The sequence below is a fragment of the Dipodomys spectabilis genome, unplaced genomic scaffold (assembly GCF_019054845.1).
Source record: "Dipodomys spectabilis isolate Male_0828 unplaced genomic scaffold, ASM1905484v1 ptg000073l, whole genome shotgun sequence".
NCBI classification, from domain to species: domain Eukaryota; kingdom Metazoa; phylum Chordata; class Mammalia; order Rodentia; family Heteromyidae; genus Dipodomys; species Dipodomys spectabilis.
Window position 1 is genome coordinate 4,375,632 of NW_024870750.1, and position 16,350 is coordinate 4,391,981.

The following is a 16,350-nucleotide window of genomic DNA, read 5'->3' on the forward strand; positions in this document are numbered from 1 at the left end:
CCACCACAGTTATCCACAAGGCCCCTGTAGCTGTTTCCCATTTTAAATGCATAAGGATACCATCAAGTTTTCTTTTATTGGTCCTGCCTTTGTGAGGTTTTCTTTGAGGTGGGGAGTAGAGGGGGGGGAGAGAAGTAAGCTTTTATCGTAAAATATCCCAAAGTGAAGCCATTAACCATAAATGTACAGATTGAGAAATGTTGACAAGTTAAACTCCCTCTTGTATGACCAAGATCAAGAACCAGCTCTCTGGAAGTCTCCTCAGCAACCTCCTAGTCACTTCCTTTCTGTAGAGAGCTGTGCTCAAAGGAGGAGGAAAAACTGAACTGATGCCTCAGTGTTAAGCTTGCTAGGTTTTTAGATTTCCTTTTTCTTCACACGTTAGAGCTAACACCTAGATCCTTGCATTTGGCAGTTGGTATTCAGCTATTCACTTTAAGACTCATTAAAATGCTTCCTAGAAAGTGTACAAAGTAGAGCTTAGGTGAAAAGATTCTGGTAAGAATGTGAAAATGCTCCCATGTCGTTAACAGGTAGGGTCACGAGGCACGCTGACCCTGGTTTCCCTGGGAGCTTTATTTTCCCAGGGTTCTCACTGGCTTCAAAAGAACTTGTGCAGTTGTTTCTAAGGTAAACTTCTCTGCACCTAAATTCCTTCTGGAAGTTCACTCTAATTATTCCTAGCTAATGAGGCTTTGTAACCCTGTATTTTCTACAGGGTTAGAAGAAATGAGCGATGTGCTGAGCCGTTAGTTTTGCTCCCTGGAAAGGAAGAATGATGCAGAGCAGCTGTATAGGCTTACCATCATACTTTTAATGCAAGCCCTTGAACTTGAGCCTTGAAATGCAGAGCACCTCTACATTTGATTGTCACAGCAGCTTGTGAAGGACACAAGCCAAGTCTATTATCACCTGTTGTCACAGAAGGAAACTGAGACACTGTTAAGTAACTCGCTCATTTAGCTCCTCTAAGGTCACAAGCAAAACATTTGGCCTCATAGGTATATTAACACCTGTTCTGTTAGCCAGTTCACAGCTACACCTGCCAACAGTGGATTTTATCTAGAGGTTGTAATGGGACTTCAGCCTCTTCTTTGCATATAAAGAACAGCCCCATTTTAAAGAGAGTATGTCCTCTTTAGCTTCATCTGCAGTACACAAACACAAAGGTAAATCCCTGCTCCCTATACTGATAACCTGGTATTCACATGATTATCTACTTATTGAGGTCACTGCAGACCTCAGTACTTCTCCAAAAGAGTAAATCTAAACTATTTCTGATCTTTCTTTTACCCTCTTCATTTCTTCCTGAGAATGTTGGGTCCTCAAATGCATATAAACCCACAGTGCCTAGCGGAGTGCCTTCCCAATACCTCATCATTCACTCAACCCTTGTTCAATCAGACTGCATAAATGGTGGATTAGTCAGCACAAAGGGCTTTCACTCAGCAAGAAGATGCAAGTTCCTGGTAACCACCAGGGACAGGACCAACCAAATATGTGGCATTCAGTTGTTCATTCTTCAAGAATTTGTGTTTAGCCAAATGAGGTGTTATTTGGATAGCAAACAAATGTGCAGTGGCTGACCTGGCTTGAAGCCTTTGTACAGTAAGAAAGGCACATATAGTTAAGTTAGTGGAATTCTCTCTAAACAGCAAAGCGTTTCTCTAAAATGACAAAGGAAATAAGATTTTTAAGGCAATTTCTTATGATGGTGGCTGGTATTTTGTTCCTTCCCTCTACCCTTTAGGTAAGATGTGGAAAGACAGAAAGGTTCTGTGAATAGCAAAATTCAAAATGGAAGGGTGGAACTGAACGCAGAGGAACATACATATTGCCCACTGATTTTCTTTCTAGGCTATCATGTTCTAATTATTGAGAAGAAAAAGGAAAAATTTTTTGTCTTATAGTTTAACCTTGTAGCATACTTCCTAAATTATGGAAATTTTTTTTTGAGAAACACATTTGTATCTTCTGATTTGGGTAAGTTTAATAGATTAGTAGTTGTTGACCTGTGGCTGAATGTCTGAATCACCAGGAAATTTTAACAAGTACCCCCGCCGCACCCCATTCCACTTACATGAATCTCAGGGGCTGGTTCAGGCATCTGGAGTCCAGGTGATTACATTCTGCGGCTGAGATGGTGACAACAAGACTAGACTAACACAGCTTTGCCTGATGGTATTATCAGACACCCCCACTTTCCAAGCCAGGTCAGTCAGGGTTCAGCCCTGTCACCACCCAAGAGCCAACTGTTGTAACTGCGAAGGGTCATGAAGTTAAGAGCTGAAGTGTTCCTAAAATTAGAAGTTTATTCACAGCTGCAAGCACACCATATACATACTGGTTCAGTTATGGCTCAGTTCCAGCGTCAGCCCTGACGTATGGGACCTTCTGCTTTCTGCCCACCCTTCAGATTCATCTTTAAGAACTATCAATACTTGTCATCAGTGAGTTGCTTTTTCAACTTGAAAAGTATTTTAAGCACTTTTAGATTTGAAAAGCATTGCAACTACTTTTAGGTTTGAAAATAGCTTCTCCCTTAGGGGGTTAAACATCTCTCACTCCTTTCCTATTCCACCTGGGTCTGCTTGTTAGGTGCTTTCAGATTGCTCAGGTTGAATATTTTTCCCTTCTACTTTATAGGAACATTACCCTATTGCACTATCTTATCACCATCGTGGAAAATAAATACCCCAAGGTTCTCAACCTAAATGAAGAATTGAGGGATATTCCTCAAGCAGCAAAAGTAAAGTAAGTACTCACCGTGAATTGTTTGAGTTTGTCAGATCACTTGAACTAGAGGTTAGCCATTGAAGTCGTTAGCTGGCATTTTATGAAGTGCAGTGCATAAAGTGGGTCCTTCGATTGGTTTTCCTCTGAACATTATATGAAATAAAGTGTGAATTACATCTCAGTCATTTAAATGTGTTACAAGGTTTTGAATGTACTTGTATTCCTTTAGAATTCTTACTACTACATGCAACTTTCACAAAACCTAATGTGTTCTGAGTTATTAAGAGACCGAGGAAAGAAAAGTTGTCCCATTAATGCTTTTGAATTCTATCAAACACAGGTAGAAAAGAGCACCTTGAGTTAAGTGAGGATACATGGTTAAGAAAATAAATACAAGGTTTAAATATAAAATGTTGCTTATAATTTCCACATGTGCACACTCTCCCTAAAAACAAGGCAACCCTTTAATGAAAAGCAGTCCTTATGCAAATTAAGAAACTAAAAATAAAATGGAAAGTTGCCAAACTTTTACCACAGACTTAACACTGCATTTCAGGACTAGGAAACAGGCACTTTTCCTTGCTGGTCTTCTCCTCCTCCTTTGACAGTGTCTTTGTGTATATGAATGAATGTATGTATACATTATGAATGTATGTAAGCTTTTTGCAGTAAGGGTGAAAAGTATGATGAGCAGCTAATGTTTCCCTCCATAGAATTTAGTAGAAATCTACAATGAAAAATGTGAAGTTAAAAGATCCAGGCACAGATGGCTTATGCCTATAATAAATCCTAGCTATTCAGGTAGCTGAGATATGAGGATCATGGGGCAAAGCCAGGCCAGGCAGGAAAGTCCATGAGACTCTTATTTCTATTTACCCATCAAAAAGCCAAAAGTGGAACTGTGGCTTCAGTAGTAGAGTGCTAGACTTGAGTTCAAGGCTTCAGTAGTAGAGTGCTAGACTTGAGTTCAAGCCCAGTGCTGCATTAAAAAAATAAACTAACTGAAATAAAGAAACTGGTGAGTTTTTTTATATATTATTTTTCTTTCTTTTTTGGGGGAGTAGGAATAGTCATGGGGCTTGAACTCAGGGCCTGGGTACTGTCCCTGAGCTTTTTCACTCAAGGCTAGCACTCTAAAACTTTGAGCCACAGATCCACTTCCGGTTTTTGAGTGGTCTATTGTAGATAAGAGTCTCACAGACTTTCCTACTGGGACTGGTTTCAAACCGTGATCCTCAGATCTCAGCCTCCTGAGTAGCTAGGATTACAAGAATGAGCCACCAGCACAAAAGTTCTTCATATGTTATGATCTATCTGTGAGAACTATGTTTTAATCTGTAATGCTGTACAGCCAAGACTTGTTTGTTCAACGTTAAGAAAAATGGTTGATGATTCAAAGTAATGACTTCTTACTTTGTAATATTCATATATATTAGAGTCTGTGTAAAAAGCAATACACTGGTTAGGAAGAGTGCTATGTGAATGTGATTATAGATCAGCTCTTTTTGTTTGTTTGTTTACTTTCTCAGAGAACCACGTAGGACAAGAAATGTATTTCTATATATAGTAACTTACTGAGGTGAAGTTTATATGAGATTGAAACAAAATACTTGTACACATGGGAGACATTTCTGTTGTTTTTAAGCTAGAAAATATACCTATTGACTGTGGGGAGAAAAAACGTAATTCTAAACCTAAATTCCATGACTTTAAAATGCCATAGTTGTCTGATTTCTGAGCATGGGGAAAATTTTTTTTAAACCTTTAAAGTTAACTGGCAGCCAGTTAGATCACACCTGTACTCTTAGCTACTCAGGAGGCTAAGATCTGAGGATTACCATTTGAAGCCAGCTTGGGCAAGAAAGACCATGAGACTCTGATCTATTAACCACCAAAAAGCTGGAAGTAGAGCTTTAGCTGAAGTGGTAGAGCACTAGCCTTGAGCAAAAAAAGCATGGCCCCCCAAGTGTATGGCCCAGGACTCACACACACACACACACACACACACACAAAACTGTATAGACTTCCAAGCATGAACTATTTAAAACTATCATGTATTTAATGCATGTAAGTCATATGCTGATGTGCTAACATGTTGCTATTTACAACAGCATGACTGAGCTGGACAAAGAAATAAGTACCTTGAGAAGTGGCTTGAAAGCAGTGGAGACAGTGAGTATTGGCTTCCTATTCTAATTCCTAGTCTCTTCACTATCTCTAGTACTGGTAACTTCTAGCCATGAGTCACTGGTCACTTTGGCATGTGGTCAGACATCTGTTGATTCAAAAAAAAACCAACCACCAATACGCAAGGGCATGTTGTGTTTAGCCTGGCAACTCAGTTGCAGGCAGCCAGACATCATGCGTGGGTCATTGCATCCAGAGTGGGAGCTAGATCTGGAGTGTCACCTGTTTACCTGGGCATCAGACCTGGTTTCAGTGAGTGGGAGGGGCTTCCTAGTTCTCAAGAACCCCCTCAGTATCTTTGGTGTACTAATGATTGTTTTACTTTCACTAAAGTAAATTTCTCTGCTGCCTTTGAGTCAGTCTTTTGAGGACAATTTACCAGCAAGCACTGGGATACACAAGCTATGCTCCAGAAGAGTGGGTCATGATAATTCAGACTCCTTGGCCTTCAGTTTTAAAATAGTCAGGAGTAGCCAGATCTTCAGCATGGCCGTGTGAAAATAAGCACAGTGATTATAGAGATGCCTTGAGGAAGGGGGGGCCTGGAGGTTTCGGAATGACGGGCATGTACAAGAGGCAGCACCTCTTCTGGAGAAGAACTTGGAAGTAAAATGGGACAAACTTAGGTGCCCGGGAAAGAGGGTGGCCCCTGATCAGTACAGATAGAGGGGCCGGAGTAATGAAGCACAACTGTGCCATGCGGTGCCCTTTGGGACTTCAGGAACGCTGCTACCGGGGAGAGGAGGGCCAGGAATGAGCCACATCTGGCAGGCACAGAAATTGTGGGCAGCCTTGCTTGCGAGTGGAGGCTTAGCTTTGAGGTGAGCTTGGTGGAGGAGCCTAATGCTCAGGCAGTTTGTCCTCACAGAGCATATATCAGTAGTACCACAGACACTTCCTTCTTTTTTCTTTTTAAATCACAAAACTATACCATATAGCATGTTAAATTCTTTAAAGACATATTCATAATGAAATTTAAATCCCAGTGTCTTATACATTTAGGAGCATGTGAAGGTTATTTTTTCACCTGGGACACTGGCCGGATAGGCAAGGAAGTCACTGTATAAATTCTCTTTCTCCCAGCCCTAGTGGACGTAGAGGCCTAGAACACCTGTATGTTCCTCCACAGCTCTCAGAGAACCCAGGCTGGACCAGGGCACTTTGGACAAGGCCGGATTGGTAACCTCCACTACATCCTGTTTCCCAGGGTAGCTCCTTTCACACTAGCATGGGGATTGTGACATCTCTAAGCCTAGTAATGGATACTCTGACCCCTCCATCTGAGTCAGCTCAGATCAAGGCCAGACAGGGCCTGGGAGGCCCATGTTCTAAGACATCTTGTATTTTTGGTTTATTAAAGAGTAGTTTTGCTGGGTCATAAAATGTGCTTCTGTATCATGCATGCTTTTCATCAGAGAAAAGGCCTACAAAAATGCTTTTCCTCCTCCCAGTCCCCCAGCAGCTGACATGTCAAGATGTATCACTGTAAGCTGGGTATCAGGGGCTCATGCTTATAATCCTAGCTACTCAGGAGTTTGAGAACCAGAAGTCTACAGTTCAAAGCCAGCCAAGGTAGAATATCCAAAAGATTCCATCTCCATCAATAAGCGAAAAGCCAGGTTGGTAGAGCATCAGCCATGAGCATGCAAGTCAAGTGAGTCCAAGGCACTGAGTGCAAGCCCAAATACTTGCTTTATAAAGCAAGCTTGGCACCGGTGGCTAACATCTGTAATCCTAGCTGCTCAGGAGACTGAGACCTGAGGATCACAGTTTGAAGCCAGCTCAGGTAGGAAAGTATATGGGACCCTTATCTCCAATAAACTACTTAGAAAAAAAACAGAAGTGGCACTGTGGCTCAAGTTGTAGAGCAATAGCTTTGAGCAGAAGTAGCTAAGGGATAGCGCCCTGAGTTCAAGCCCCAGGCCCAACACACACACACACACACACACACACTAAGTAGCAAGTAGCCTTGTAAGAAATTAATGGGAGACAAAGCTTGGTCTGTACAAATATACATGTGTTGTAATTGTGCTTTGCCCAAATTGATTATATGGAATGAAATGTCAAAAAGAGAATTCTTATGAAATGATACCTTCAAGAAGCACTTTCCTCTCCCTGCATCCAAACCACACAAACACTCATTTTATAAATGTTAGAAGTGGGCAATTTCTTCTCATCAGAGCCAACCTCATTAATAGGAGTTTTCATCTGTGTTAATTCGATTGTCATAGTGATGTGAATGTTGATCTCCTTTACAAATGTGAGGACATGAAGGCCCAGACTGATTTACCAGGGACTAAAAAACAAGTCAGCAGTAGATCTGGGTCAGAAGCCACAACCTGTGACTGCTATACTCCGGCTCATTAGTTATGTTTGCCAAAGCATGTGTAGAGGAAAATGAGGTGACCCATTGAAGTCAGGTGGTACAGTCCATAATTTTTACTGATATTCTGCAGGTAGGCAGACATGAGTTCAGATTCTGCCTGTATTACTTACTGAGCTTCCAGAAGTCTTTGGGTGAAGAAATTCAATCTCTCTAACCCTCATCTATGTCTGTACCGTGGAGATAGTGATGCTTCACTCAGGGTGTTAAATGTTAAATCAGAAAGTACATTGGCAAAAGTTGAAAATAATTATTGAATTTTGACTTGAACTATGTGTGTCATCACCATGGAAACTATGAGAAATTAATAAGAAATGAATTCTACTACCTAGCTAGTCACCAAAACGTACGGGCATGGACAAGAAGAAAAAGAGTAGGTGATTCTGCTGGACAAATGTTGTAGTTGAAATCCATGATTTGGGATGTCCATAGACTTAGCAGAGATGGGGAAAAAAAATTCAAAACACCAAAATTCTGAGATCAGAATATATACCATCAACATCTTTTACTCACAAATTCTTTCAATCCAGTTTCCTCCTGTTTATTTGACTTCTATTAATTTTAGCCAAATGTTAATTTGCTTACCTTCTAAAGCTGGAATGAGAAGTCATATTTACTCATAATTAGTTGACTTGCTATGTTCAGATATGTTGTACCTGTGAGCATGGCTCTTGCTAGAGATGTTCTAGATATGTTTGCCATCTGAATGATTCTATTTGAGGCCTATGGAATGAGATACCATGTGCCTGTGTTTGAAGCCTACACTGCCATTAACCATTTCCTATGTTTCAGGAGTTAGAGTATCAGAAGTCTCAGCCCCCACAGCCTGGAGATAAGTTTGTATCTGTTGTGAGCCAGTTCATCACCGTGGCCAGCTTCAGCTTCTCTGATGTTGAAGACCTTCTAGCAGAAGCTAAAGACTTGGTAAATTTCCCCTAACACTATTGTTTGAGTAGGCTGGGTTTTTATTTGATACTTTCCATTTGGAGCCAATAGTATACTCTTCAGAAAATGGCAGGAATGGGATCCAAACATCGTAGTCAGGAAATAAAGTTGCATATAATTGTTTTCTAAATTCTTTTACTTTATACACCATAATTATATATTCACCCATGAAAGGACTGTGATTAATCAAAACACTCTTGTTGTCTAACTGGACTGTTAATAAGACCATGAAGTTTCTCTTTAGTTACTATTGGGTTGAAGTGTTCATCTCAAGGAACTTCAGTAGATTACGAAAGCCAGAAGGTGTGATAAGACCACATATGTAATATGCTTGGTTGAGACAGAGCCTTAGGGAGTCAGGATAGTAGCTCTGTAAATCCCCAGCAAAAGTTATTAAATGACATACATTTTACTTCACAGCCTCTTTAAAAATGGTCTGTTTTTTAGTAAGCGATTTCTTTTTGTTGTTGTTGTTTTACAAATTTTGCTATTTAAAACTTCATTTTCCTTGGGAGGAAAAGTTTTTGTTGTCAGATGACCGAGGCTTTTAAACACTCTCTTCTTTTGTTACATATTCTTTCATATATATTTTATATATATATATATATATATATATATATATATATATATATGCAAGCATTCTCTCTCCTTCCCTTCTGTTTATAAATACTATGAAGCCTGTACCCTGCCCCACTGAATTCTTCCACAATCTCCATCTCCAAATTGCCACCACACTGTTCTTGTCTTTTTCCAAAATTGAGTAAATATCATTTTTTCTGTGTTGCCTGTTTGATTATAGTTATGTACATAGTTCAGTCATAGTCATGTAAGACTATGCACATACCAGTTTAAGTCAGAAGTAGACTGTGTTAGCATTAGCTAATCTCAATATTAAACTCCCTCTCCAGCCTTATTAAACAAATGATAGGGGCTGGGAAGGTGGCTCAGTGGTAGAGCGCTTGCCTTGCATGCATGAGGCCCTGGGTTCAGTTCCTCAGCCCCACATAAGCAAAAAGAAAAAAGCCGGAAGTGGCGCTGTGGCTCAAGTGGTAGAGTGCTAGCCTTGAGCTGAAGAGCTGAGGGACAGCGCCCAGGCCCAGAGTTCAGGCCCCACGACCGGACCAAAAAACAAAAAAAAAACAAAAACAAATGATAGACAATATATGTCCAAATGACCGCCATTAGAGGTCCAGCCTCTGAAATCCCACAAGAGATATCAGTCAAGCAATTTCAACAGCCATAGTCCAGACATCTACCCTGCATGCCTCATCATGTCTTGGTAGGCCCCGTCACTTTGCAAAGAAGAGGTCTTCCCCATGTAATTTCCCTACCCCCAGTAACTACCTCACCGTGGAGCACAGATATTTTTTAAGGATTCCACTGAGTAGTTATTTGTCATTTAAACAGACATGCATAAAATCTACTTTTTGTATATTTTGTGTGAGAACTTTAATCTGGCACTCGTTTTCAGCAGATTTCTAAGACTAAAATATACATGACTTCATCGTCACTAGGATTCCTAGATAAAAAGATCATTTGGGATGGTTTGAAGTGCATGAACTTGTATATTTTAGAAATTCAGTTGTAGACTGTTTATTGCTATTTTGTTCATACCAGAACTTTTAGAAATTAGCTCATAAAAGCATGGAGCAGGCTTGAAGACTATAATGTGGTGTGTGAAAAATGTTCTGTTCTTTTCTAAAGAATTCTCTTTTGTAAAAGAAGATTTCCAAGTAAGTATAGCATTGAGAACAACTCCATACTAAGAGAAAAATGACAGTAACTTTTTTACTATAATATTTAAAATATGAACTAACAATTATAAAATAACAATTATAAAATATCCTTCACACACATTATGTCATTTTTTTTTCTTTTTTTGGGTCCGGTTGTGGGCCTGAACTCTGGGCCTGGGCGCTGTCCCTCAGCTCTTCAGCTCAAGAATAGCGCTCTACCACTTGAGCCACAGCGCCACTTGCGGCTTTTTTCTTTTTGCTCATGTGGTGCTAAGGAATCGAACCCAGGGCCTCATGCATGCAAGGCAAGCGCTCTACCACTGAGCCACCTTCCCAGCCCCCCGTTTTTTTTCTTCTTTGGTGGAAGTAGAGCTGAGCTCAGGGTCTTGATTTTGTTAGGCAGGTGATCTGTTGCTAAGCATATCTTCAGCTGTGCTTCGCACTGATTATTTTTGAGATAGAGGCTTAATTTCCTGCCCAGAAGCACACTTGGACTGAGTTCCACCTATCTCAGCTTCCCAGTAACTGGAATGACAAGCATATGCCCCTAGGTCCAGCTGTGGGTTAACAAAGGACCTTACAAACTTTTCTGCCCAGACCGGCCTTGAACCATAATATCCCCTATCTCTCAGTCTTCCAGGTAGGATTACAAGCATGAGCTACTGACAACTGGCTCAAAATTATTGTATTAATGAATATAGAAAATATTATTTAAAATATATTGTACTACTGAACTATCAGAACAACTTAACCACATAATAAATGAAAGCAGTGTAAGATAAAAATCAGTTCGAAGTTGTGGTGTTGAAGGAGGAATATGAGACTTTGTCATGGCCTAAATATGAAGAAAATAAGTCTGGAAAATGTTAAGTAGTTGACTCTGAATCTAGTGATACATCATTGAGGAGTAACAGCATTAGAAAGGAAGCTTAATGCTGACCACTACCTGATCAACACTGATCATCGTTTGGGTAGTCACATATGATTGAATACGTGCTATCTTGACTTGATAACCACTGGAAGAACTAAAATCAGACCATTATTGTTGTTAATTATATTTTTATTACCTTTAGTTGTACAAAGGGGATCACCATTCACTTTATAAATACAGTACATCTTGATTGACATTACCTTTCATAGTTTTTTCCCATCCTTCTGAAACCAGCCCCTCCCTTCAATTTTCCCAGCAAAACACAACTTAAGAGAGAGAGAGAAAGAGGGGGAGAGAGAGAGAGAGAGAGAGCCAACCAACCAAGGCTCACATCTCTAATCCTAGCTATTCAGGAGGCTGAGATCTGAGTATCACATTTAGAAGCAAGCCTAAGCAGGAAAGACTATAAGATTCTTATCTCCAATTAACTACTGAAAAGTGGTGCCGTGGCTCAAGGGGTAGAGTGCTAGCCTTGAGCAAAAGAAGTTCAAGGACATCTTCTAGGCCCTGAGTTCAAGCTCCAGGATTGGCACAAACATCACACATATCACACACACACACACACACAATAAATTGGGTATACCATATACTTTATATTTTAGGTAGGTATTGAAAGGGTTTCTGAAACACAGAAACAGTCAGTCAAACTTTTGAATTGCAGTAATGATTCCATAACTACTTATTGTTTTCTAATTAGGGCCTGAGAAATAGAACAATCCTTATGATTAAGAGGCTAAAAAAGTACTGAATCCCATTTGCTTTTGATATTTACCATATGGCACCAATAAACGATGTCAAACTACTTCAAAGCAAAGTTAAAAGTACAAGGTTTCCTACCCCTGCTGAGTTTGCTATTAGTTTTTGTGTGTTGGGTGTTCTGCTCTATGATACTTTGCTTTCTTGTTTTTATTATTGTTTCGTTAATAAAAAGCCATAGGAGGTAATCATAGATGTTAAGCTGAAACAAAGTAGACAGGAATAAATGGTCCTAAAAGTGGATGAATATTAAAATTCTTACTTTAGAAATGATTGATAGATGTTTTCAGCAGCTGAAGATAAATATAGGTTCAGTAAAATCCGTCAAGTTATACTTGACTACATTTGAGCTTTAGTCCTTCTAGAAAGAATTTCGTTCAAATTCTCTCAGAACATTTAACTTCTTAAAATCTTTTTTTTTTTCTAGTTTACTAAAGCAGTGAAGCACTTTGGGGAAGAGGCTGGCAAAATACAGCCAGATGAGTTCTTTGGCATTTTTGACCAGTTTCTTCAAGCTGTGTCAGAAGCCAAACAAGAGAATGAGAACATGAGAAGGAAGAAGGAGGAGGAGGAGCGCCGGGCCCGCATGGAAGCACAGGTAAGACACAGTCACAGGGGAGTTCTGCCTCTGCAGCTATCCGGACAGGACCCCAAGGCTTTGCTTCTGCTTTTGTCTTTCCCTTTTGGTGATGCTAGGAATTAAACCCAAGGCCTTGAGCATGCTAGACAAAACGTCCTATCACTGAGCTAAAGCCCCAGCCCCAGTGACAGCACTCTTACATACTGGCAAAAGGAGGACACGGCCATGCTTTCTAGAATGTTGCTGTGAGTTTAAATTAGCATCATGTTTCTCTTGGGTAATTTGACAGTGCGTCTCTGAAGACTTGAAAGATATAATCCATGACCTTTTGATCTAGAGCTCCATTTCTTAGAAGTTATTCTACAGAACTAATTACACATTTGCACAAAGCCAGCAGCATTTTTTTTATTAAAACCAATCTTGAAAATAACAGTTCTAAATAATGTAATCTCTGCACAATAGGATATTTATTTGGTTGTCGAAAGACAGGTCTTCGAATATTTAGTCATTCGTCAAAATTTATAAAATTGATTTCTGTGTGAAAGTTTGTTAAAAAAAATTAGCGAGAAAAATAATAGTAAGAGTGGATAAATCAACAAAGCTTCAAAATGATCATCTCTTGATACTAGAATTAAGGATTTTCCCCTCTTTTTATCTGAATTGTCAGTTTTCGCTAATGTATGTGCATTATTTTGCTGTTCAGGCCTGGGTAAGCCTTTGATATCAAGGGAGTGGCCTAATGACCATTCATTTTAATCTCTCTATACCATGAAGAAACCACATCTGCTTAGCCATACTTTCTTTTATCTCTTAAAGAAACATAAATTGCCTCAATTGTTCTTTTTTTTCCAATGAGAATGTAACTAGATTTACCAAGTGACAGTGAGGGTCATTGCCCAGTTACCCCCTTTTTTGTGTCATCTGAAGAAGTGAGCAGCCCCGGTGCACATACGTGAGCGTGAATGAGTCGTTACCATGCGTCTCACAAGTCTTCCCCATGGTAGACAAGCACAGCATTTTAACCCTTGTCTCAGAGGTTCCTTTTCTATTTGCAGCTCAAAGAGCAGCGGGAACGGGAAAGGAGAATGAGAAAAGCAAAAGAGAACAGTGAAGAAAGCGGAGAGTTTGATGACCTTGTTTCAGCTTTGCGCTCAGGAGAAGTGTTTGACAAAGACCTTTCTAAACTGAAACGGAACCGGAAACGCATTTCCAACCAGGTGACGGACAGCAGCAGAGAAAGACCAATCACGAAACTGAATTTTTAATTTTCCTTAAAATCCTTTCCTGGAAAGCTCAGTAGCAGCCCTTTGAAGTGACTAGACTGTTTCATTACACTGCCTTGCAATCCAAACAGTGGCAATTTCTTCCCTCGTCTGTGAGTGAACGTGTGAATGTGTGTGGATGTAAATGTATGTGTACATATATATATATATATAAAATGTATATAGAAGTCTGAGTGTCGTCTAGAGACCTATATGTATGGTTAAAATGTTCATGTTAATGTATGTGCTCACAAACCTTTCATGTATTCATTCATATTGAGTGTGGCTCATTTTCTTTCCCTGAACACCATATTTGTTCAGAAGCACAACACTATCTCCTAAAAGAGATAAACAGACATTCCCTAGCTTACAAAAATGGGGGGAGAGGGAGAAAAAAGGATAGAAAAACAAAAAGGCTTGTGAAATATTTTATGATTTCCCAAGCTTGGTATAGTTCAAAATTATTTTTATCGATGAAAATGGAGTTGGAAAATTATAGATTTAAAATGGTCTTAAGTGGCCAACAGTGTGATGCTTGGGACATCACATTAATTAAATTAACAGGACAAGCCGAGCATCCCTGAGGTTGATGTAGTGTCCGTAAATGTTTATTGAGAACATCTTGCACACGATTTGTATTATGTAGAATGTCAATCAGAATTCTTTTATATAGTTAAAATTTGGACATCAATTTGTTCACCCTAATTTCATCAAGTTTTCTGCCAAGTGCTCTTGATGATTTCTTTACATTGCTTTTGGAAAGAAAAACAATTTAGGAAAAAGAAAACAAGACACTTTCTAAATGCAACCCATGCCAGAATGTGCTTGTTGGCACTAACAATATAGATATATAGATCTTCAAAATTAGGTTCCCCACCCAAGACTTAGAGGAAAGATTCCCTGAAGGGATAAACATTATTTTTTTTAATTAAGTTTTTTTTTTTTATGGGGTGCCTTTTTTTTTTCTATTTTCAGTTTTATAGGACAAGCTGAATCTTCTGTAAATACAGGTCTGGACTGAAAAAGACACTCAAGAATGTACACAAAGTGTCAACCATGTCCTCAGAGATGCCTACATCTATTTATCTCAAAGAATATTGAAGTGGTTTGCTTGCTGTTATATGTTGTCATTTTAAATTGTGTGTCAGTAAAGCTACCTGTAAATTTTCAGTCCAAAAAAAAAAAAATAAAGCTCTCAGGGAAAAATGAATAAAAACAATGAACATTAGAAAATAAAGATATAGATACTTACCATTAACCTACCAACTCCTAATATCCTTAAATTATATGATATATAAAGAGGACTGTTACTTTTTTTTTTCCTTTGGCTTTATTTATTTGTAGTTGGGGGGGGGGGGGGGAGCTATCATTTTTCTCTTCTCTTTCCATCTATACTGTTGTGGTTGGGTTTCCTGTGGAGAGAGTAGTTTTTCCTGTTGCACGCAAACATTATTTTACTCACTAAATTGAGTTTCTCAATCAACTCATATTTATTAAGAATCTACTGTGTACCAGGCACAGTAGAGCTACAGTGGTAAGCAAGACAAGACTTCCTGTCCCCCAAGGAGCTTTCATTCTTATGGGGTTTTTCAGGTATGAATAGAGTAATATCAATGTTTGTGCTATACAGGAATCTTCATATTTAGAAGTAGTTTGTATAAACTCTTATGCGTGGTACAGATGGCAGGGTATCTGTGCTGTGTGAAAGCTGTGAAATCGTGCTCTTAAGAGTTGTCAAGAGCTGTGGTTTTTACATTTGTTTCCCCTCGTTGCAAACTTAGCGACTTTCTATTCATTATATAGAAGTAAAGGACTCTTGCAAATAAAGTAGTTATAAATACAAAGCAGAGGTGATACTCTCCCAACCCCGAGTGAACCAACGTCTGCATCTTCACCTTGTTCCAGGTGCAGATGGAGACTTGGTTCCAAAACAGGACTGGAGAGGAGAAAGACTGGGATAGAACGATGGTTTTCTCTGTTCCTGAACTAAAGTGCCTCTATATATATTCTTTTCTATTTATAGCAGGAGAAATTTGGTCTGGCTCCATTTTGGAACTGCATTTTGAAAATGACTTTGTCTTACAGCATAAGGAATGGACCAGTGGAAGGAGAGTCACAATAAGGAGCAATATGTCCCTCTTGCCCATTTTTAACCACCGTCATTTTGATACGGCCATCCTGGTAGGCCTCTTTTGCCATTTCCACTTTTGGTTCTTTCCCTGAAAACTGTGTGCAGGTAATTCCATGTGCCATTGTTGGAGGAAAACAAAATTATAAACTACTTTTTAGACTGGTGCTGGTGTAAGTAGCCACTTTTCTCTCTTGGGTGTGTATTTTAAATTTGTTTGTTTGTTTGTTTTTTAAATTAATGCCAAAAAGAAAATGCATTATAATTTGTAAACTTAATTATATGTCTTGTTATCTTCTTAGCTTAGTAGTTGGAACCACTTAGTCTTTAGGTGCAAGACTATTGGTATAGTACCAAGAAAAAAAAAAGATGTGTTATGAGACTGTACATTTTTTAAAAGAAAATAGCAATATGCAATAAAGATGACTTCATTGGGTGTACATATGTGCTTTCTATGAATTATTAAAATAGCATCATTAAACTTCTTTGTTCATTCCATTATTGAATTTGAATACTGAAAATTGTCCCCTAAATCACTAAATACAGATTTAGTGCAAAACACATCTAGATGGGTTTCATTTTCTGTTATGTCAGCATTTACTATGTCTAGGCCGAGATAAAGGACTTCTTTCTGTACTTTGATTTATGTTTGAGTTATTATAATTCTGTGTTACATGTGGTAGAGGTACTGGTGAAATTATTCAGC

The 16,350-nt window shown here is 39.0% G+C and overlaps 1 protein-coding gene across 1 annotated transcript in view; it reads left to right on the top strand.

Annotated features, from left to right (window-relative positions):
• The window catches only part of Daam1 (dishevelled associated activator of morphogenesis 1), a 168,954-nt gene extending 152,829 nt beyond the window's left edge, over positions 1-16,125 (top strand). Inside the window, exons 21-25 of the mRNA XM_042682536.1 lie at positions 2,647-2,754; positions 4,848-4,908; positions 8,099-8,230; positions 12,102-12,272; positions 13,310-16,125. Of these exons, the coding sequence (XP_042538470.1) occupies positions 2,647-2,754; positions 4,848-4,908; positions 8,099-8,230; positions 12,102-12,272; positions 13,310-13,519 (682 nt within the window). The 3' untranslated portion in view covers positions 13,520-16,125. The remainder of the gene's footprint in view (positions 1-2,646; positions 2,755-4,847; positions 4,909-8,098; positions 8,231-12,101; positions 12,273-13,309) is intronic.
• The last annotated feature ends 225 nt before the right edge of the window (positions 16,126-16,350 follow it).